General features: G+C 42.5%; 1 protein-coding gene across 3 annotated transcripts in view; it reads right to left on the bottom strand.

The window, feature by feature from the left end:
* Window positions 1–23267, bottom strand: part of CAMTA1 (calmodulin binding transcription activator 1) — a 724612-nt gene extending 701345 nt beyond the window's left edge. For all 3 annotated transcript variants that reach the window (XM_082229744.1, XM_082229743.1, XM_082229745.1), the window contains exons 1-2: window positions 22986–23267; window positions 5781–5899 (exon numbers count right to left, since the gene is read on the bottom strand). In XM_082229744.1, the coding sequence (XP_082085870.1) occupies window positions 5781–5899; window positions 22986–23010 (144 nt within the window). In that variant the 5' untranslated portion in view covers window positions 23011–23267. The remainder of the gene's footprint in view (window positions 1–5780; window positions 5900–22985) is intronic.
* Window positions 23268–23818: the final 551 nt, after the last annotated feature.

Raw genomic sequence — 23818 nt, 5'->3', positions numbered from 1 at the left:
TTCCAATATAAAATAATGTGTGGACTACATTGCAAATAAAAACAATAATGTTGGGACCCAATTAAACTGACAGCTTCTGGCACTGATGTTCTGTATCTTTTTATCACAATGGCATTACATTATATAACACTTAGAGGGAGGAAACCATGAAGGCTGCCAGAATGGAATAGGCATCTGCTCATTCCAGTGAGGACAGGGAAAGCAACTTTGAAATCAACAGAGCCGGGCAGTATCCACCTTGCTTTGCTGGCTTCCCTTATCAAGGCCAGCTTATGGACATAGCCCTTCATAAATATTGGCTAGGAGATCATTGCAAAGCTTGTCTTGCTGCTCCCACAAAAAGGGCATTTCAGAAATGTTAGCATTTGGTTCCTGAAAAGAGTAAGCCCGCATAATAAAAATGTCTATGCACCCTGAAAGCTTGTTAGCCAACCTGGCCAGCACAGATTGTCCACCAACCACTGTAGATACTCTATTTCATGAACCAATCAAATCATCCAGGGCTCTTGTAACTATCATTAACTATATTACAAGTTAACTATAGGTAAGGGTGAAGCCTTGTTTCCTGCAAACATTCCAAAAACCAAATCTCTTGCTGGTTACAATTAAGAAGAACATTGTGAACCTTGCAATTTACAGGGGTCAGATTCCTGACTGATGTTGTCCTGTGAAACATGGCATCATTTTCACTTGCTACCAATACCTTATTATTATTATTATTATTATTATTATTATTATTATTATTATTAATTTTGTATACCACCCTATACCCGCAAGTCAAAGATTTGGAGATATGGAAGGGATTCCCCAAGGGTCATCCAGTCCAACCCTCTGCAATGCAGGAATCTAAACTAAAGAATCCATGACAGATGGCCATCCAAAAGCAACATCATCTAGCCCACAGTTCACGAGCTTCTTTGCAAGAATATTGTGTGAGACTTTATCAAAAGCCTTACTGAAATCAAGATACACTACATGCATAGCATTCCACTGATCCAACATGCTTGTAAGTCAAAAAGTAAATCAAATCAAAAATAAATATTTAAAAAGTAATAAGATTAGTCTGGCATGACTTATTTTTAAGAAACCCATGCTGGTTCTTAGTATTCACTGCATGCTTTTCTAAGTGCTAACAAACCAGCTGTTTAATAATCTGTTCTAGAACCTTTCCTGGTATTAATATCAAGTTGACAGGTCAGTAGTTATCTAGGTCTTCTCTTTTTCCATTTCTGAATGGGGCAACATTTGCCTACTTCAGGTTTGCAGGGACCTTACCCGTTCTCAAAGAATTCTCAAGGATATCAGTGAAATCAGTGAAACAGCCACTGCTGTCTTTTAATCAAGCAAAGAATCCAAATTCTTCCAAATCTTACTTTGTTTACCCTAACTTTCAACTTAAGTCCATCCCATCTGCCCAACCCTAAACATTTTCCAGTAGCTGGCAAAGACCTGTGCTTGCACAGAGCTGCAGGGCCTCTTCAAATACAATTTGATGCAAGGGAAAGTTTCAGCTAGTAAAGTGAAGGTGTCTGGCCATTTCATTTTCCCCTCCTAGCTGGTGGCTACAAAACTGAATCCTTGGCATTAGTGATAGGGGTTTCCCAGGATTTTATTTTATTTTATTGAAGATTGGGGTAATTTGCATCAGAATTTTTTTCTGATGCCCTAGGGTGATCTCATTTAGCATATCCGCTTTAGTTTAGTGAACAAAGCTTAAAAAGTGCCCCAAGTTAATCTTCTGTCCCAACACACCACAAGTATTTGACTTCAAATATATATATTCTCTCACATACTTACTAGGGATAATCACCTCAAAGACATTAAATATAGCTTTGAAACAGCTATGATTGCCTAATATTGTATTTGCTATTAACACTTATTCATTGTTACTTAATGAACTTATGCAATGGAAATTTTTCCATGGAAGAATAAAGTTCTGTCCCACATCATTGTTTACCACTACAGCTTTGATGGTCAAATGGGAATGGTTCCTTTCAACATCTTCTCCAGAGATGTGCATATATCGTAAATTGCTTTAAGTACAATTTTAACGAAAAGGCAGCATACAAATTAAATCAAAATTGAATCTAATCTCAAACACTCAATAGAAGCCAATCACACAAGAAAAAGACTGCATGTACAGACAAAAATCACACCGCGGTATGAACACGTATTAGGGAATCGCAAGAATGTGGTATGAGTAGTTTGTAATTTCAACCCCAACTAATGGAGCGACCACCCTCTTCCTTTGCTGAAAAAGCCAGAGGCGGCGCTGCCATATAAAAGCAGTATTAGCCTGAGTATAACAGGAATTCTTTAAAAGGCATATAAATTGATATGCATCATATACTGCTGGAGAAGTTAATTGGTAGCGAACTTAAGCAATGATGGCTGTACAAACCCTTAACTTTTATTCCCCCCAACCATCAAATGTATATTAGTCTGTCTCAACCACGTGAAGCCACACTGACATTATCAAACTAACTTCTGATATAATTTACCTTCTCCAATTTGAAAGGAAAAAAATGAACAAGTAGTGTTTTTTCTACAAGAACAGACACCATGACTTTTATTTTAAAAGAGACAGCATTTGGGCAACTACATATTTCCAAACACTTTAAGTGACTCACCACAAACTAATAGCAAATCCCTCATCAGGAGGCTGTATACCTTTCCCATCACCCACAACTTCAGATGTTACTTTACTAAATGGAAGGTTTGAGACTATCCTTCCTCCAAGTTTCCCTCTTCCTTCCAGAACTTGATCTGAACCACCCTGTGCTACAGCTGTCCTGTCTATTTTACAGATAAGAAAATGTGCTCTATGGTCATAGAATCATAGAATCTTACGAGTTGGATCTAGTCCATAGAATCTAGTCCAACCCCCTGCAATGCAGGAATCTCAGCTAAAGCATCCATGACAGATGAACACCCATGCTGGGTCTTAGTATTTACAGCATCCTTTTCTAAATGCTCACAGGCTGATTGTTGGATTAACTAGGACCTTCCCTTGTATCGATGTCAAGCTCATCGGCCAGTATTACCTAGGTCTTCCTTTTCCCCCATTTTGAAGATGGGAACAACATTTGCCCACCTCCAGTCTGTAGGGACCTCACCTGTTCTCCAAGAATTCTCAAAGATAAAAGAGCAACTGCTCTTTTTTTGAGAAAGAGTGCAGTAAAAATGAAACTGCAGCTCTGAAGAACTTGAAACCATTTGCTTTAATCTCTCCATAAAGACGAATCTTCAACTTCAAGAGCACCATCTGCAAAGTCAACAATTTATTTCGTGCCTGATCATACAACTGTTTATGCTGCATAACTCAAAGTAGAACACACATTTGTGATCAACACTATTCTAAGAACAAAGCAAGTTGCTGCATAGGTCACAACTGCAATTTGTTCTATGGCTTACACAGAGAATGTGCCATCTTTCCCACACAACTGCTAATACAACTCCTGTCCACAGGCTCTTGGAGGCCTTCTCCAGCCCTCCCTGACCAGCAGTACACAAGCCAATAGAGGCTGTTCTCTCATCATGCCCCACCCTCCTAGAATGAATGGAAGCCATTCTTCAAACCGGTTGACATGGACCATGCTGTATCTTAGAGCTACAGCTGGCAATGTATCTGGGCACCTTTTGTTTCTATGATTATTCCAAACATACTCGCACTCTTTAAAAAGGATTTAGAATCATTAAGTGCTCCATTTGTTACAGAACCCTCTTTCAGAAATCTTTAACCTACAAGAGCATTTCTGTATCTTACTCTGGGGGGGGGGGTCCTCATTGGTATCCTGTATGGATGACAGGAAGATCAGCCCTTACATTAGGGACAGGGAGGCTGTGACCTTTCAGATGATGTTGGTCTACAACACCCACTATGCCATGCTGGCTGATGCTCAAGTGGGGAAAGAGTCCAACAACATCGAGGACCACAGGCCCATTCCCACCCCTGCCCTATATCTATCTAACTGTACTGAGGAGGTACTATTGTTGCTTCTCACTCAGCTGCTTCTTGCCTAAACCCAAACAGGAATGCAAATCTCCAGTCTATGTAGAAGTTCTAGGCCTAAGGAATCAACATATCGTGAATAACTAATCAGTGGCAGCCAGTCCCACAAGTTTTTATGAATGGCACTTGGCTATTTTCATATCCTTCAAAGAAGAAATTTAAAAGACCAGAGATTTGGTTAAAATCAGAGAAAACGCTTTTGAGAAAGACCAAAAGATATTGGCCCACAGGCTTGATACTCCCTTTAGAAGGAATTGACTTTTCTCTTTCTTACTTATCCGCTAAAAGCTGCAGAACTTTCTAATTATATTCAAAATGGTTTGCAAACGGCATCAAGAGTACTACGTGGAAAAGCTTTACTAATTACAGAGACAGAGTCCAATTGTGCATGGCTGCAAGACAAATAGCCAAGTAAAGCTACAACAAAGCCAACAGAAGTTATCACCTAAGATGTCAGAACTCAGGAACCACAAAAAGCTTTTTTTAAAAATCCATGAAATACTAAACAAGTTACGAAAGGTAGACAGTGGGAAATCAAGGATAATATAACTTTGCTATCAACACTTTTTCCCACTTGTGAAGGTGCATGTTCTACACCACAGATACAATCCTGTCAAAGGTAAGTAAATCCCATTGACTGCACACATGCTTAAAATTTTCCACTAAAATAAATGGAATGTTAAGAGCATTGAACTTAAGCTAGATGGTGCCCCCAATTTATGATGAAACCTTCTGAAATAAGTTACCAGATAAAGGTATTGAAGCAACTCTGACAACTAGCAAGTTAACTATCAAATATACATTTCCCTCACAGATTATTAGTTGCTTATATTCACAACTACTTACAAGCCACTTATTCTTGACAAACCTATACTTTTCTACAAGCTGCAAGTAGAACCTTTGCAGAGTGTGACTGCTTAAACGCAGTGCTCAGCCCAAAGTTACACCGAAATACTTGATATGCAAGGAACAATCCAAACAAAGATTATGCTCTTTAAAAACCCACCCTTTTCATCAGCAGAGATTTAAGCCTGTGCTTAACTCTGTAGAAGTCAACAAAGAACTTAGAAGAGCTTGGATAGAGTTCACATCTCTTCACATATTTTGCATTATAACAAACCACACTTGACCACTATATCTTGGAATTTAATAGGTTTCATTTTTTAAAATTGACATGAGAATGCTACATTCCTCAGAGACTAAATATTTCTGAAAGCCTTTATGCACATTACCAAATGTTTCATACATGGCTAGATTTCATTCTTTATACCGTCAAGAGGATGCTATATTAAAGCAATTTGAAAAGCAGGGAAGTTATTGTGCAAGCAGGGTCAAGAGCAGTTCTGCTGTTGGGAAGTTTTATCATTTTCCTCCTGTCTTTATCAAATTAACACTGGAGACAAAGTTGCACCATAGCTATGTCTTCATTAATTCCTGACAAGTGTAAGAGCATTTGCATCAGATTCACACAGATCTTAACTATACCTTGGAGAGAAGCAAAATGCAAGACATGCAAACAAATGCCAACACCTGCCACATGCAGCAGAGCCCACCAATTCTGCCTCTTTGTTTTTAAAAACACAAACAATTCAAACTTCATGCTAAGTTTCCAATGACTTGATTGACAATTCTTGCCGGGGGAGGGGGATGGTGGCAGAACCTTTCTGAATTGATGGTGGCAGAGCCTTTTGGAGCAAGATTTAGATTCCAATGTGATATGATTTAAACAATCCAGCCAGTGAAAAACACAGAAATTGGATGTATCTACCTCGTTAGTGTTCCAACGGTGCCTCTCTTTTGGTAAACTGGAACATTTTGGTAGACATTCAAGCAGCTTTTTCGGTAAAAAGATTTTTACATGACTTCCATTGCTGTTTCCATGATCATCTACAAAGAGGAAAAAAGTAAATACAATATATCAGAAAACAAGACTTGGAACTTACTCCTCCTCTCTGATGCAAAAGGTTCAAGTTTTCTCTCTCTCTCTCTCTCTCTCTCTCTCTCTCACACACACACACAGAGAGAGAGAGAGAGAGAGAATTCATCTCCATAACTTGTCGCATTACGTATACCACTTGTGACCATAAGGCTATGAGCCACTACAAATCTAAGCTTGTACCACAGACATAATAGTCCCTTGATCTCACAAGCGGAGACTATGTTTATGAGCTGACATCTTTCCAAACCAATCACACAAGCTGCCAGCAGCTTTGTTCCCAAGTGGTACTAAATGAAGTGTCAGAACAGCAAATCCAATCTCTGCTGCCACTTCTACAGAAGACATTCCCAGTACCCCAGTATGCCTTCTATACAAGGGAGAGCTAAAGAGGTAACTTTAAACTACAATCCTTTTGGGGATTTTTTTTTTTTTAATCATGAATAGTCCTAGATTACAGCAATAGAGCCCGAGTCCTGGGTTTGGTGTAGGGTTGACCACAAACCAGAAAGAGTACAACAAATAACTTCCAGTTCTAGACTGGAAAATAATGCAAAATAATGTTCTCTATTCATTATCTCCACACAAAAAATAACGCATGACAGTTGAAGGGCAAGTTCAATAGTGCTGAGAGTGTCAGGTCAGTATAAGAGATCATGTATGGTTCAGTAATACCACAACAACTCTTGAAGCTTCTGCAAATGACTGGAGCAGTCATAGGCTACTTGAAAAACAGAATCTGAATTGGAAAATTCAACTGGAATCTCATTAGCCAAGGTTTGCTCTTGGCTTACTGCTTGTGGTATGTTTTGAGAGAAACAGATCATGAGCGCTTGTTTGCAAGTAACACTGAGCCAGCTTCTCGTTTATTTCCCTCCCAATGCAACAAAGGCAGGAATAGGGGGAGTAAATGCACCAGCACATTGCTTGCTTTTAAGCAACAGCTTGTTTTTAACTATGCTATAAAGTGACATGTGACCTAGGCCACTGTGCTACTGATTCATTTTGTTCAACAACACATTTTAAGAAATGAATACGTTTCCATGGGAAAGCATAGGACCAGAATTTTTTTTCCTGCTCTGGATCACTGCATGAACCATATAACCATAGCATCCCAATCCTCACATACAAAAGGACAGAAGCCTGGCCATTGCAAACTGCTATAGTCTCCTGAAGCAACACAATAGCTATTGAACGGCTACTAAACCACAAAGTCTCCCAGATGTCTAGAGTGAGCTGGAGCATGGCCGCCTACATGGAGACCAAACCCAAGTCATGATGGACAGGAAGGCTGCACAGCTGTGGGGAGGGTTTGTTCTTCTCAACTTAAATTCTTATGATTACTCTACAGGATGTCCTGTCCAAGGTGCTGTAACAAAAAAGCTTATACCAGTTAAAAATAAATACGGCCCTCTCTCCAGATTTTTCAGCATGTATGTTTGTATAATCAAAGATCTGAAAGCAAAAGCAAAAGAAGTTTGGATAACAAAAAGGAAAACATAGATGCAGTACAAGCAAACTAGCAGTGAATTATTCTACTATCAGCCTTAGTTGTGTGCATTGAGCACATCTGAGGATTTGTTAGAATACCACATCCAGGCCTAAAATAAGGTGTAGGTAACAAGCGGCTATTCATATAGGCTGCATTTAATTTGCAGAAGAGAGGGGGGCAGACGGATATAGAAATAACATCTTATCCTACTGCAAAGTAGATTATCTTCCACTGACATTTCCAAATGTTTTTCTACTTTCAGTCTTACACAAGGAATAATGTGCATGGTCTAAAATACAGTCCTCAAGAAAGACTTGCATTATAAGCATCTATCAGCTTCACCAGACAAAAAAGTACTATAAAATGTTTAAGCTCAGGCACGAAGCAGAGCCAGGTCAAGAAAGACAGGGAAGCTTTACTCAGGGATCAGTGTGGTATAGCAGTTGTCAGTCCAGAACTGGGTAGACCCAAGTTGAAATCCCCTTTAAGCCATGAAAGCTCACTGGGTGATTTGGACCAGTCACCAACTCTAAGCCTAACCTACCTCAGAGGGTTGTTAGGAGGATAAAATAGGGGTGGGGAGGGAAAGGGAAGGACTATGCATGCTGCCTTGATAAACTAAGTCTACAGTGAACACCAAAATTACAGAAATGAAGCCTCTCAATTTTATCATTCTCCTTATTTAAAGCAGAGATCTGCCATTCAGATCTAAACTGTCTTTTCATTCTTTCAAATTCACACTAAGTTGCTGTTTGTATGACAGAACATCAAGCAAAGCTGCTCCCCTTTGAAGCATCTACGTAACATAAAAAGGGAGCGAAAAGGAAGCACTGTTGGGTTACACATGTTCTGATGCCAGAGTAAAGAAACTGTTAAGACATGGAGATCATGCGTCATTTTATTCTTATCAACTTTCAGTAACTGGAGTCACTGCTTAGTACAAACCAAAATATGGAGCCTTTGGTCTGGATATACAGTGGTACCTTTGGACGCGAAGGGGATCCGTTCCGGAACCCCATTCGCATCCTGAGCAGAACACAACCCGCGTCTGTGGGTCGCAATTCGCCGCTTCTGCGCATGCACGTGACGTCATTTTGACCGTATGCGCAAGCAGCGAAACCCAGAAGTAACCCGTTCGTTACTTCCGGGTCATCGTGGAGCGCAACCTGAAAATGCTCAACCTGAAGCGACTTTAACCCAAGGTATGACTGTATAGTCATTATACAAAGCACCTTTATCAGTAAGTAATTAATGGTGGTATGGATGCATACTTTGGGTGCAAACAACAGTAGAATGAGATAATAAATAATAATATTTACATCCTACTCTGTTTATGCAACAGGAGGAAAGAGGAAAGAAGTTAAGTGAATTGCTCAGCTGGGGATTTCAGAGGTGGAGAATAGGAAATATTTTAAAATGGAGTTTCAAGAGTGCAGGTGGGAGGTAATGGCAAAACACTACAATTGTATCTTTCCTCAGACTGGTGCCCTTCACACACTACAACTCCCATGAGTGCCAAGCCAGCATGGGATGAAGGAAGGTGTAGTTTCACAATATCTGAAGGGTGCCAGAACAGGGAAAGTTGGCTCGGATGAAGCTTGAGATTTCTTTATTATTACAGGCATATTTAAGTCTCAAGTGTTCTCCTCAAGAGGAACGTGTCCCTACAAACTATCAACTTTTTATCACTTCAGGAAGGGGCAGGGAACCTCCAGTTTGCAGAATTAATTAGACCAGCCAGGCTTCCTCATCTGACCCACAAGGCCATTTTGAAAAAGCCATGTGCATCAGCTGTGGGCAGCTGAAGTTGCACTATGCCAAAAGGGGGATTGCAGGAACTGCTGATCAGCTGATTGTCAGAGCTTCAAAGCTTATCACAGGGCTTTCAGCAAGAACCAATGGTCAGCTGGTGAATCCTGAGTCTTCTCTTGAGTCCTGCACAGCCAACAACCCTCATGAAGGACCAAACCGGTGAAGGCCTCTTATCTATTTCTTGAACCATACAAACTTCACATTGACTGGAAGGGTAAAATAGAGCTAAGAACCAAACTGTCACACTTTATACACTGAACTATTCATTTCATGTGCACAGTGGACAAATGCAAAAATTGGGGCAAAGGAGGCAAGAACATGGAGCAGCAAGTGGCAGACCACAACTGAATTCAGTATTAGGAACAAGAGCTCCACGTCATTAAAAAAAAAAAAATCAATACAGCTCAAGCAGAAAAAAATTCCCCGTGACAAAATAACAAAGTGGCTACATATTCAGGTAAGGCATCGTTCGTAAGTGTCTTGGGTGTAGTACACTAAGCCAAAACTTAGGAATTACTAACTGAACTCAGTGGGACTCAAAAATTGAAAAATTGGACTGGACAGCAGTCCAAGTTCTGCAAAGCAATCATCTAAACTCCATGGTACAAAAATCTTAAAAGTCTTAAAGGTAAGTGAGGGAAGGGAGAGAAGGCCAACCAATAAAAGTCCATAAAGGATTCTGAATTAATTACACTCTATAAAGTCTTGGTGGTTTTATAGCCTCATTCACATTCCTTGCACTTCATCCTCCCAAAGGAGGCAACATAGACAATAAAAATTTGAAACATACAACAGCAAACAAATCATGCCTCCCTCCCTTCCTCTATATACACATACCCCTCTCTTTTTTTTTACCAGTTCTTACATATTTGGTGATCCAATAGATTTGGAACTGTAGGCCTTTAACTATCAAAGCTTTGGTGCAAATAACTTTTTACTGTTTGCAATGTACATTCCCCGCCAAAGGGTCCCATAAAACAGACCTTCCATTCGGGTTCAAAATTCTTCATTTAGCATACTGTATTTATATTCCACCTCTCCATCCTACAAAGAACCAAGGACACAAGAACAAATCCCTAAGAGCATTATACCAGCCACTGTGACTGCAGATATTTACACATGTTTATAATATCATCATCGTTTATTAATTTATATACCACTTATATGCCAAAATGGCTTCTAACTGGTTTACAAATATAAAACAAATGCACAGAACATGCAGTCTTGTTCTACCTACAGCCTATTCCAACTATACAAAAGCAACACGCTTGCACTGCTTGGCTGTTCTTCCCAACACTGACAAACAGCTGTGTCAGGTCAAGTCTTTTCCTGCCCTTGTAATTTCAACACACTCAAGATTAGGGCACAAAAAGGTAATCGTTATGTTTTAGAACAGTAGTTCTCAAACTTTTTTTCTCCACTTAAAAATTGCTGATTGTATTGGAGGACTACTTAAATGATTTTTCTGCCTATTGCAGCAACTGTAATGCACTGTGCTGGATTATTTCCAAGTGCATTTTACTGCTTCTTTTATTTCTTATGTTGTATTTTATTGTATACCTTCCGAAGAATATATATTGTAATACAATAATATACACAATAAGAATTAAAAGCAGCAATAAAAATACAATTAAAGTTCAATACAATTATTTAATACGGGCATACTGTGAACCACCAGAATGAGGCTTGCAGGGAACCTCGGCTTTAGAACTAAACAATCTGCCACACAAGATCAGGTGGTGGGCAGGAAACCACTGCATGGGCAGGTATACTCCCAACAAATTCAACAGCCAGGATATGAATGCAAACAGTGAAAAGTATTTAATGATGTTACTGCTCTTTGGCAGAATCACTAGATTATGCCTCTAAGCAATTTTAGAGTTCAGGGAAGTATTTTTGAGAGAGGAAATAAAGATGTCATTGGAGACATACTGCAGTATGATTATCCAATTCAAGACATTTCTCCTGAAGCTTGGAAAAGTAATATTTTGGACTGAACATCTTGTCATTTATTTACCCTGCACACAGTTCTTCTGGATCACAAACAAGCTGATTACTCCCATCAAGTTCTCACTACATAATAATGTGATGACAGAACTCCTCAATGCAATTACTCTCATGCAGCTAACTGCTACTACCTATTCAAACTATGCTACTTCTCTGTTCACTTTCGTCTCCCAGATGACTTAGGTGGATCTGTACAAGGCGGGGGGGGGGTGTGGAGAGAGAGAGAGCACAGCAGCACCGAGGCCATACTTCACTAAACACTACAGGCCACAAATATCTGAACAGGCTACCTCCTTTCCTATATAGACCATCTCGAGAGTGTGGGCCCTCTTGGGTAGTCGTACCACGCACAAATGTTTGAGGGGTGCTGGCCCAAGAGAGAACATCCCCTGTGGCATCCCCTAAGTTGTAGAATTCCCTCCCCACAGAGGTGCATCTTCAGTAAAGGTAAAGGGACCCCTGATCATTAGGTCCAGTCATGGCCGACTCTGGGGTTGCGGTGCTCATCTCGCTTTATTGGCCGAGGGAGCTGGCGTACAGCTTCCGGGTCATGTGGCCAGCATGACTAAGCCGCTTCTGGCAAACCAGAGCAGCGCACGGAAACGCTGTTTACCTTCCCGCCGGAGCGGTACCTATTTATCTACTTGCACTTTTGACATGCTTTCAAACTGCTAGGTTGGCAGGAGCAGGGACCGAGCAACGGGAGCTCACCCCGTCACGGGGATTCAAACCACCAACCTTCTGATCGGCAAGTCCTAGGCTCTGTGGTTTAACCCAAAGCGCCACCCGCGTCCCTATTGCACTTCAGTATATAGGTTTTATTGTATGCTGAAAATTCACCTCTTTGCCCCAGCCTTTGACATATATATCACCAAATTCTTTTGATTTTAAGCTGCTTTAACTGCTTCTAATGTTGCACTGCCATACAACCCTGAGACCTCAGGGTGAAGGGTGTGTAAGAAATCCAGATGATGATGATGATGATGATGATGATGATGATGACGACGTACATTCTCAAGCTGCTATCTCTTAAGTCCCATTCAGTTTATACATGAGAAAGCAGAGTGAAGACGAAATGCATAAAATGAACTGCACAGGTTTGAAGCCAGGCTCAAATCGCCAAGTAAGATCAAATACATCTAAGAATATTATTTAACAAGAAGGTTTAGTGGAAAGGGGGGAGGGAGGGAGAAATTCTGAAAGCGGCAGTAGTAGTGCTAAAAATAGCCATCTGGGTGACAGACTGCAAGCTCAACATGTGCTTGAAAACTGAACAAAGCAGCAATACACGCCAGGGCAGTTTCCAGCTCCACGCAGCCTAGCTGGCCTTTTTTGTACAAGCCCTGGAGCGGATGCATTTGTACCATTTAGGTTTGCTTCCAGGCAGTCGTTTTTCAAAGCCTGCAAAATTGTTTTCTCGCCTTTTACAGGGCACTTGTCTTTTCCATAATTATTGTAAAAGCTAAAGTAGTAAGAGATAAGAATCTACAAGTGTAGGAACAAAATTGCAACAAGAAAAAGTAGTTACCTGTACTGAATTTTTTTAAAAAACAAAAACCTCTGTACAGTTGTACCTTGGATCCCAAATGCCTTGCAAGTTGAACATTTTGGCTCCCGAACACCGCAAACCCAGAAGTGAGTGTTCTGGTTTGCGAATGTTCTTTGGAACCCGAATGTCCAACAGGGCTTCCGATTGCCTGCAGGAGCTTCCTGCAGCCAATCAGAAGCCGCACTTTGGTTTCCAAACGTTTTGGAAGTCGAACGACTCCATTCAACTTCTAAGGTACGACTGTATAAAAAATATATATTCCAAAATTACAACTTTCACATTGTAAGGTAGTAGACGCCCTACCAAGAAACTCTGCCCATGCTTCCCCAAGCTGGTGCCCATAGATGTTTTGGACTACAACTCCCTTGCCTCAGGCAGCATGTTTAGGAAAGACTTCTTCATAACCAAGATATAAACAGCAGCTGTAGTCAATTTCAAGAAAAGAGCAGGAAGAAGGTAAGTACACATAGCATGAAAAGAAGATGTGAGGGGGAGAAGCCCAGGGACAACACCCTCATTCCCCAATGGCTTTCCCTCCAGCAAACCAACCTCCTGCTTCCAGGAAGTCACCAAACAACACACAAGATCAACTACAGTCATACCTAGGGTTGAAGTAGCTTCAGGTTAAGCATTTTCAGGTTGCGCTCCGCAGCAACCCGGAAGTAATGGAGTCCATTACTTCTGGGTTTCGCCGCTTGCGCAGGCACTCAAAATGATGTCACGGCATGCACAGAAGCGGTGAATTGCGACCCGCGGACGCAGGTTGTGTTCGCTTCAGGATGCGAACGGGGCTCCGGAACGGATCCCGTTCGCATCCAGAGGTACCACTGTACAATATTATGTATCTTCAGCAACTGGTATTCAGAAGCCCATTGTTTCCAATCCTGCAGACTCCATTCAACAGTTAAAGAGAATAACCAGTGAAGCAGAGAAGGAAAATGTCCATTTCTATTTCCACATAATTTTTTCCCAGTTTCCCAGTTCTAGAAATGCATACAGTGGTGCCTCGGAACGAAAATAATTCGTTCCGTGAGTCTTTTCGTCTTGCGATGTTTTTTGTCTTGCGAACCACGGTCCGTCACAACTGCGCCTCTTCAAGCAGCTTTAAGAAAAAAGTGCAAGACGTTTTTGTCTTGCGAAGCAAGCCCATAGGGAAATTCGTCTAGCGAAGCAACGCAAAACCGAAAAACCCTTTCGTCTAGTGAGTTTTTCGTCTTGCGAGGCACCACTGTAGTTTCTTAATGATTAATCTAATGAGTAGATAGAATGCCACTGCATTTGGGCAATTTCAACATTTTAATTACTTTCTCAGATGACTTTACCTGGAAAATATTCAATACGTGGGTCTTTGGGCAGATTGAAACTAGCTTATTAATAGGTTTAAATGCCTTGTCATTTTCTTCTTAAATGATACAAAGGAAGTGCATGCTGCTGAATAGTCACGTCTTTACAAGAATGGCAATAAAAATAATTTCCAGGGAAAGCTTTGGATTTGTTTAAACACTGAAACCACATTAAGGCTGCAAACCTATACATACTTAGCTTGGACTAAGTCCCAAGAATTCAGTGAGACTTCTGTGCAAGTACACTTGTCTAGGATTGCACCGTAATTGTGCTTCAAATGTTTTTCCTAATCAAATATTTCACTCCAAATATATTTAGCTATAGGAAACTTTAGATTATTATAGAACAGATAAAATTTAGATTGCACATCTATATTTAGTAAACAAAACTTTAAAAAGCATCAAATGAATATGGGAAACTAGGTGCCAATTAATTAATGGTATTTGACGCATTTTTGGTAGATTATATGATTCAAAATTTCACTCTGAAGAACCATTAAGACCATCTTTCATCTCCCAGAATTTCTCTAACCCCATGCCTTTTTCTACAATATCAGTCCATGGCCATCACCACATCTTGTGGCTCACACAACTGAATTTCATACCATTATTATGCCTTCCTGTGTGTGTGAACTGCTTTTCCCGTGACTGTTTTGAATCTCCCGCCATTGAGTTATTAGATAACCCAAAACTCTAGTATTACAAGTTAGGACAAAAATATATCTGCACTTTCTCTACATTTTACATAGTTTTAAAAACCATTATTGCCCTTTTAGTCATTTTTCTTCTAAACTAAAAAGCCCCAGATATTTTGCCCATAGTAAAGGTGCTTGAAGCCTTTTGATTGCATTGGTTGCCTTTTGAAAAAATGGGAAAGAGCAGTTATCATTTTTGAGATGAAGCAACCAGAACAGTAACCCATATTTCAAACGCAGTTGCACTAGGCCAAATAATACCGGTCTTGGGAGAGAATAGCCTTACAGACCTGTACTCTCTTATTTTCATTCCCGTTTGATTCCTGATAATCACTAGCAAAGAACTTGTCCTTTCCACACAAACACACACACACCCATACACTTGCAGTTATTTCAAAATGATATATTGGAATAAATCAATGGGTCACAGAAATTCTCCAGTTCTTTTCCCTACAGTGACCTTTTGGAACCAAGAAGCTTCCTTGCATCTTTGTCGGGGCCTGGAGCCAAAAGACAAAACCTGACTGGACTATCAACTACAGTATTACCCAGTTTCCTAGGCATCAAAATGCAAAGTGAAAGTCACAGTCCATTAAAAAAAAAACCTGGGGGAAAGTTGCCAGTCCAAGTTTACAACCCTATTTACTAAACCTTTAATTTTGTAACATTTCTAAATATACTCAAAAATTGATCTGTGTCCACTTCTAAATGAAGCAATCAGTTTAAAATTAGATGTTACTTAATATTTCTACAAGTGACGAAAATCTGTGAATTTAACAGGGGGCACAATTTCATTTTTAAAGTGAACCCTATTCCAGAACAGCCATTTGTTGCTTAAACACTGAAAGCCCTGCTCCCATTCCAGTCATGTATGAAAACCTCAGGGGCAGCTAAGGCTTCCAGCTGAACTAATAGCAAATTCCACAGCAGAGATCTTTCTGTTGATGATTTGCTGCCCCCAGCCTATGGTTGGTCAATAAAACCAGAACAGTTCTTCAGCAGCAGCAGCCGCCGTCATGCAGTACATTTTACAAGCAAGAGAATCAAAGTAGATGGCCACAGGAAATGCCCTTCAAAGTCCAAACTCCAACATGAGCAAGACCTTTGGACAGAGAGGTTTTTTTACACAAAAAACAACAACAACATGCTTTTCTTTAAAACCAGATCATAACATGTCTATGTTGTGCAAGAGACATCATCAGATGCCATTCCAATCCCCATCCCTCTGAAGATTAAGTTTTATAACTGCCAGTCCTAAACTATAGGCACAGGCTACATTTTCCCTTAGCTTTAACACTCCACAAAGGTCTTCATTTTTCAAAATAAATGCTCGATTTTACCAAGAAGCAGCTCAGCAAGAAGCTATTTCAAATCTATACAATAGAGAATCCACTTAGCACAGCTATCTGCGTTCACCTGTTAACTAATCTGTTCATGGTCCCCCCCCCAAACCCCATTCTATGCCTTGCTATAAATATTCACTTGAATACTTAACACTTCAAAATCCACACACACTTTTTTGACTCCAGAAATGTGGCTGGCAGTTTGTGAAATGAGTTTTAAATGCTGAATTATCTGCCCTGGTGGAGACGACTGCTTCTCCATGCTTGTGTTCTGGTAACATTATCGCCCCCAGGAAGTACATCATCACCCCAAGTGAGCCACCAGGCCATACAGTACAACACTCTGGACAGAAATACTAAGGGGTGAAAACAATTTAACAACCATACTTTCAAACCATTCTCGCAACAGGGTCAAGACTCTTGTACTACAAGAACATCCCTTAAACCCTCCACTGAGAATGACACCCTTCCCTTGTCATTTATTCCCCCTGTTGCGGGTGGCAGAGAACAGTTAAGAGGCAGCCACCCTTCAATACAAATGGATAAACATGACTTCCTTCTTAGCACCAGCGCTTTCCACTTCATCCATGGTGCCTTAGGGAGTGCATCAATGGCTTACAAAATACAGTCACATTCTCAGACCTGAGAATGGTCAGCCCACTTGATTTCACACGCAGTTAAGTCCAGAGATTATTAAACATTAAGTTTTATAAGTTAACCGGAACAGCATCTCCAATTATAAACCACTAGTGAAATACTTGTCTTTGTACAATCATTAAAGGAGAGAAATGGCTCCCTTTATACTTTTGACAGAGGTTAAGTATCATGTGATTAAGCAAAGCAAAAAAGAATTTTTGCCATTTCCCCTCCTCCAAGAAAGAGAGAAAGGCCATCCACAGGCCAGCTCACTAAAATTACAATAAATATTTACTAAGTGGAAAACATGTTAATGTCAGGATGTCTAGAACAATCTGAGCTACTGTAAAGGACAATGTAACCCATTTTAAAATTATGTAATAATTTACAGACAAAGTAAACACAAAGTAATGAAGGTAAAATGTTCTTTTTGGGTGGGGATCAAGCAGTTTGGAATATGGCAATCTCAGAGAGCTCGCAGGAGTTTGATGATGAGCAAGAGTCTTCGGTATGTTAATTTAAATGCCAGCATTCACATCTACTATCAACAAGGACCAAGAATGTAGTTGAGGAAGGGCAATACATGAAGAGACATTTTTAAAAACTAATGCATGAATATCACATGACAACACTACTATCACATGGCATGGCAAGACTACATGACACCTTCCTGCTTAAACAGGGTGCAAGTCAAAGCTTACAGCAGACCTTCTGCAGCAGAGAAACAAGTGACCTTGCAGGTTAATCGTCTCAACACACTAACAGCTGTTGCAGTCCCCAAAGAACTAGACTTCCTGAACATTGTACAAGAATGAAGCTTTAAGCGCTATTCAAGCAACTTTATGGCTTATAACTACTAGCACATGAAATTCATTCACCTCAAGTAACACCTGTACCAAAACAGGACATCAACAACCTTTTACGTGAGGAAAATGCTTATTCGCATCTTAGAAGGCAAAGCCAGCATCTTCCTCTCCATTTACTCACCCACGCAAGCTCGATTATCCCGAAACTTCCACGGCGCACAGCAAATGGACGTGCAGAAGCCATGAATTTGGGAGCTCAAGTCAGTGATTTTGTGAATGGGGGGAAAGATGTGGGTAATTGTATAACTACAGTACATGTTTAGCTGAATATGTGCACTTGCAAATGAGGTATTTTAAAGCACAAGAGTTATAAAACTGGTGGAAGATTTTGAATGGCATCCTTTGACCTACTATGTTAACAAAAGACTCTTCACCTTCTCTATTAAGGCAAACACATATTAACATCCCATTCTATACTGTTTCAGCAGCATCTCCATAAGGAAAGAGAACATGTGCCATTTCAGTCCCTCAGACCTCCAAAGTCCATTCCAGCATGTAGGGCCCCCAAATACCCAGCCACAACAGTTTGACTGGGTACAAGTCCTCTGTGACATTTGATACCACTACCGACTGAAAACCCATTGACTACATCTAGAGATTTCAAGCGGCTTTCCAGCCCTGCTAGCACTGCACAAATAAAGGTGATGTTGCATGTTTCTGACAAAGTTATGCAAATGAATGAAAGCCTTGAACAAAAAGGAAACAATTCACATATGGTTTATTTTTTTGCTGTTTGGAACCTGCTTTTTAATCTCAAGAGTAAACATCCCCTACTTGTCATATCCGTATGGTTATAAGGTTTGGACACAGCTTCCCACCTCACCTCATGCCACCTTAGTACTTTTGAAGTTCTAAATGCAATATGCAAAACAACAACTTTGATTGCAACCGATGCCTTGGCAAGTGTACGCAGGTATGACTACAGAAGCACAGAAAAGAACATTTAACCATCCAGCATTACACAGCCTATATAAAGACAGGACATGTTTAACCCTTGAAAACCTTTACTTGCAAAAAAAATTAATAATAATATCTCACAGAGTTAGCATTCATATATACCAGCCCAATGTGTATATTTAAAATGTTCTTAAAGGGATCAGCCAATACACTACAAATTTCTTTGACAGTACATCACTACCCCCTTGTGGCTATGCAATAAAAGCCTCGTGTTCCGATTTTCAAAACCGTATTCTCTTCATGCAACTTCACCAAAAAGTTACAGGCTTTACCTCTTCCCATCACATGTCATATTTTTTTACCTATTAAGCTTTAATTAATTCCAAGACCAAGGTGACATCTCAATAAGACTTTTGTACATCACACAAAAGGTTCAAACACTTGTGGAGAATTCATTAACAAAATCAATTTTATTTTAATATAAAATTCATTGCTTTAGAATGCTGTAAACAACAAACAATTTGATCCCTCATTTTATCCCTGGCTAGAGTCCTTGATTACTACTGCCACCATTTCAATTACTACACCACTCCCATTGTGCAGTAATGTTTAAAGCATGGACATGCACCATACCAACTTTATTTTAGTTCAGCTAAAAGTTTTAGTTCTCGATCAAAAAGAAGTTGAATGCTAATTTGTAATACATAAAATGAGCCACCTGAGACTGATTCGTAGCAACTTAGATACCATATCCCAATCACAGGTGGGGTTTTTTTCATTCTCATTTTTAGACTACTTTGAATATTAGGCCTTTGAGACCAGTATCTCACCTGCACCAACATGCCCCAAAGCAAACTCTAAACCCACTGACTCAAAACAAGGGAAACTCCTCTGCTTACTGGACATTCCAAATATTTTGTGGGACCAAAATAATTCTAACCTACACCATGAAAATGGCATGCACATGGATTATTGCCTAAATATTTTAACAGACAGGCAAACAAGGACATATGCAAGGAAGATATGCATTGAGCAATTCCTTCTGATGGAGATATGTAGACACAAGTTATGCACATTTACATATTCGAAGCATTAGAACAGATTGATTGATTTGCACAAGAAAAAAGTACACACATCACACATGTGAACAGCCCTGGGATCTTCAGCTGAAGCCCAGTATACAAATTTAATAAACAACAACAGGATGGAAGGAAAGAAGGAAGGAAGATCATGCCACTAAGGCAAAATACTGTACTACTGGAAAAGAATGTTTGATAACATCACACATTGGGTATGTTTATTGAGTGGGCATATTATTATGAATGGCAATTCCCGCATCTCAAACTGCCTTACACTGAGCCACAGCCCACTGGTCCATCTAGCTCAATATGATCTACACCATTTCCAACTGACAAGGGCTCTCCAAGGTCTCCAGCAGACAGAGGTTTTCCCCAAAGCTTCTTACTTAAGATTTTTTAACCAGAGATGCCTGCTGCAAAGCATGTGCTTTACTAATGAGCTAGTACTACTCCGTAGTAGATGGTTACCAATCCCCATTTTGAAAAGTCACACCTAGAATGCCTAGCCCCTTTCTCTAAGAAACACTGGTACAGTAGGGTGCATGTGCCCCAGCTTTCACTTTGCATGGGCCACTGTGGGTGTCTGTCCTGTAATGAACACACACTGGCAGGATCGGCCCTTCCCATAATGCAAGGCAAAAATTAAAAAGCTGTAGCTCAGCGATAGAGCACCTGCTTTTCATGTGAAAGGTCCCATGTTTAATCCCTAGCATCTCCAGGCATGGAGAGCCACTGCCAGTCAGTGTAGACAACGGTGAGCTCAATGGATCAAGTGTCTCTTTCAGCAGAAGGCAGCTTCCAATGTTCCTAAATGGATAGCACCAACACACCTGCCTACAGGTGAGGGAGGCATATTAAGATTGTTATGGCTCAGCATCAATTAGGCCATATTGCACCTGTGACTGAAGTACATACAGGAGAAGCAAAATGGTGCCAAGAGGTGAAGGTGAATTGAAAGCAGTCAATCAACCCCATTAAAAACATGTCCCCTCTCAGATGTCTTACAGCGTGATGCAGAAGAGGTAGTAAACCAAGGGTTGAATAGCCAGCCCATGCCCCACTAGGCCCACAACACAGAGAGGAAGCAACAAGGGGAAGCATCATAAGGAAACAAGCAGATGTGGGTCAATTACAAACCTAAGCATAAAGTTGGGTAAATGCCATCAAATTTATTTGCTTCTCTATACGGAGAGGGGGAGACGAATGTCCAGCCACACAGGTGTGCCTGTGCTACCCAGAGATGGCCCGTGGAGCATACATAAGGGTGAAAATGCTATCATGCACACATTTAAATCACAGATATTCATTATTCTATACAAACGGCTGCCTCTCCACTTGTACATGCCAAATACCTACGTGCATGACACTGCTGTAGGCTCCACTTGCACCTCCAAGCAGCAATACCATACCTTCTCCTTGAACAGCAGCAGAGGATAGACTATTTGGAGCAATATGGTAATGCCTCAGCTGCCATGAGATGCAAGGCCCTGTCCTCCACTCAATTTATTCAGTTTCCCACCCACCCCCACCAACAGAAAGGATGACCTGGCCTCCAGCTTACCTTTTAAGGCATGCCCTTGGCTGCCCAGAACATTGCCTCTTTCTCTGGTCCACAACATTGATGTTTTTTTCACGCACATATTAATCATGCATGTACCACAGCACTTTTCTCTGCCCATGCTAGCTACCAAGGATCAACAGGGTTATATTTTTTAATGTTCCAAGGCCTTGCCCTTGTCAGTGACAACAGCAAACCAGATTTCCACATAAAAAGGCTGGATGTATATATTACCACAGCCCAGCAAAAGAGCTGGCAAAATTATGCCTCTCTTTCCCTACATCTGGAGAAGTCAAACATCCCTTCTTCTCTCCAATTGCACAAATAGCAATGCCTGCTGTGACCTCACTATGGCTCAAACCTTACCCTGCCTTCAGTAAGCAGGCCTGTCCCACCAACACCGTACAGCAGAGTGCCTGTGTCCTTGTATGTAATCAGGCAAGGATCTTCCAAACTGACAAGTAAATGCCCACTTTCACCTGCATTTGCCATTGGCAGATTACTGTGTGGGTCAGCAATATCCCAACACGAAAAGGCACCAATCCCATGTCCTGTTTAAATAAACGAAAGTGAGGGCAATCGCAACCTTCCAGTGCCAGAGACTGGAGAGAAAAGTGCCAGAGCTCTTTCCCCAGTATGCAAAGAGTGACTTTCACAGACCTTTCCACTGACAAGGAGAACAGGTGGCTCTGTCGCTCCTTTGCCTGGCAAACCCTGGCAGGTGAACCATGTGTTCAAAGGCAGGGCTTGTCCGCCTGCAATTCTCACACAGAGAAAGATGCTGCTTATGCCTTTGGTGTTCACAGGGGTGTATGAGCATGTCACAGCTGCCAGACAGCCACTCTCTTAGCACACAGGACCTTAACCCACCCAACCCTCCCCACTTGGACGTCATCACAGTGCACTGACAGAACTGGCCAGCCAGCCCAAATCGCGGGACATGCCAACTTCAACACGCTCCACGGAGCAGGCAGACGTCACCTCTAGAGGTTTCTTTCCTTTCTTTTAGGTATTCAGCACCTAAAGGCAAATATTTTTGATTTCTGCCTAAAAGTGCTGCTTCCTACTCCACCCCCCAGCCTAACAAACAAGAGGCACAGACGTGTGTATGTGTGTTTTGTGTTCCCACGCCGAACTCTTCTCTTTTTGCGCCCCTCCAGCATTCTTCTTGCAGCTCAAGAAGGACACCCACTCCATCACCATCACCCCAGGGACAAACCCCCCGTTCGCCTAGGGAAGACCCCCCGATTCTCTCTCTTCCCACCCCACCGCCCGCCTCACTTGTCATGCAAGGCAATGAGAGGCGGAATCCTATTCCGAAGGGTCGCCAGGAGCAGAGGCGGGGGAGGGGTTTGCGTGCGCGCGCGCGCCCCCTCTCTCTTCGCCCCCCCTCTCCCATTGGCCGGCCATTCCCCGCCCCCGGGCTGCCCCCTCCGCCGACCCCTCCCCTCAGCAGCGGCAGCAGCTCCTCGAAACTTTCGGGCCGGGAGACCGACCCGAGACGCCGAGCCGAGACACCGCCTCGTTGGGCTGGTTTGGAAGAATTTTGGAGGAAGCGCGCGCGAGGCGGGAGCGGAATTCGAGGGAGGGGGCTGTCCCCCCTGCGCGCGCGCGCGCGCGTTCCCGCCTGCGCGCCTCCGCCGCGTGTCCCCTCAGCCCTCCCGGCCACCCTCCCGCCGTCCCCTCCATCAGTCAGTGAAACCAGCCGGGTCTGTCCTGCCGGTGCTTCGGTTCCCTCCCTCCCATCCCTCACAGCTCACCTTCCGGCTTGTTTTCGGCGGCCATTTCCCCTCCGCGCGCCACATCCTCCTCCGCCGCCTCCTCCTCGCGACCGGGATCCAGGCAGGCGCGCGCGCCGCTGCCGTTGCCGCCACCGCCTGCTGCCCCCGCCCCTTCCTCCTGCCGACCTATTTCCGGTTCCGCTCCCTCTCTCTCAAGCCCCCCCACCTCTTTCCCCTGCTGTCGCCGCTGTTGTTACCCCCTTGCCGTCCACCTCCAGCCCCTGCCGCCGTTGTTGCCTGCCTGCCTGCGTCCCCTCGCCGCCGCCGCCTCCGACACCGGGCCAGCCAACCGACCCCCCCAGCCGCCGCCTCACAGGCAGTGCGGCGCTCCCATTGGGCCTTTCGCGGACTGATGCCTCTCTCCGCCAACCCTCGCTGAGCAGAGGCGAGCCGGAAGGGAGGATGGGCCTGACTGGCACCGGCGCCGGCCTATGGGCGGCTAAGTCGGCGAGTGGGCGGGAGAAGAGGAGGGAGGCGCATCAGAGGTGCTAGTGCGGCCATGATGAAAGGAGCGGGGAGAGGCAGAGGGACTCTCTAGAGTGGGGAGCGTAGCCAATCAGACTCTAGAAAGGTGTGGAGGGGGTTGATGGCAGGTGGTTCAGCCAATAGCCGTGCCAAATGAGGGCGTTAGGATGGATGCGGCGGGGAAAAACCGTGACGCAAATGCGAGGCAGCGAATAGGGCGAGGAAGCGCGACGCCAGAGGGAGGGAGGGAGCCGCATCCCAAAGGGAGAGAAGGGAGCAGAGAGGGAGAATGAAGGCGGGGGCTAGAATCCGATGCGCGCTCCTATTGGTCAGCTGGCATTGACAGG

The sequence above is a fragment of the Podarcis vaucheri genome (assembly GCF_965113315.1).
Source record: "Podarcis vaucheri genome assembly, chromosome: 7".
NCBI lineage: Eukaryota > Metazoa > Chordata > Lepidosauria > Squamata > Lacertidae > Podarcis > Podarcis vaucheri.
This window is presented reverse-complemented; position numbering and strand designations above follow the sequence as displayed.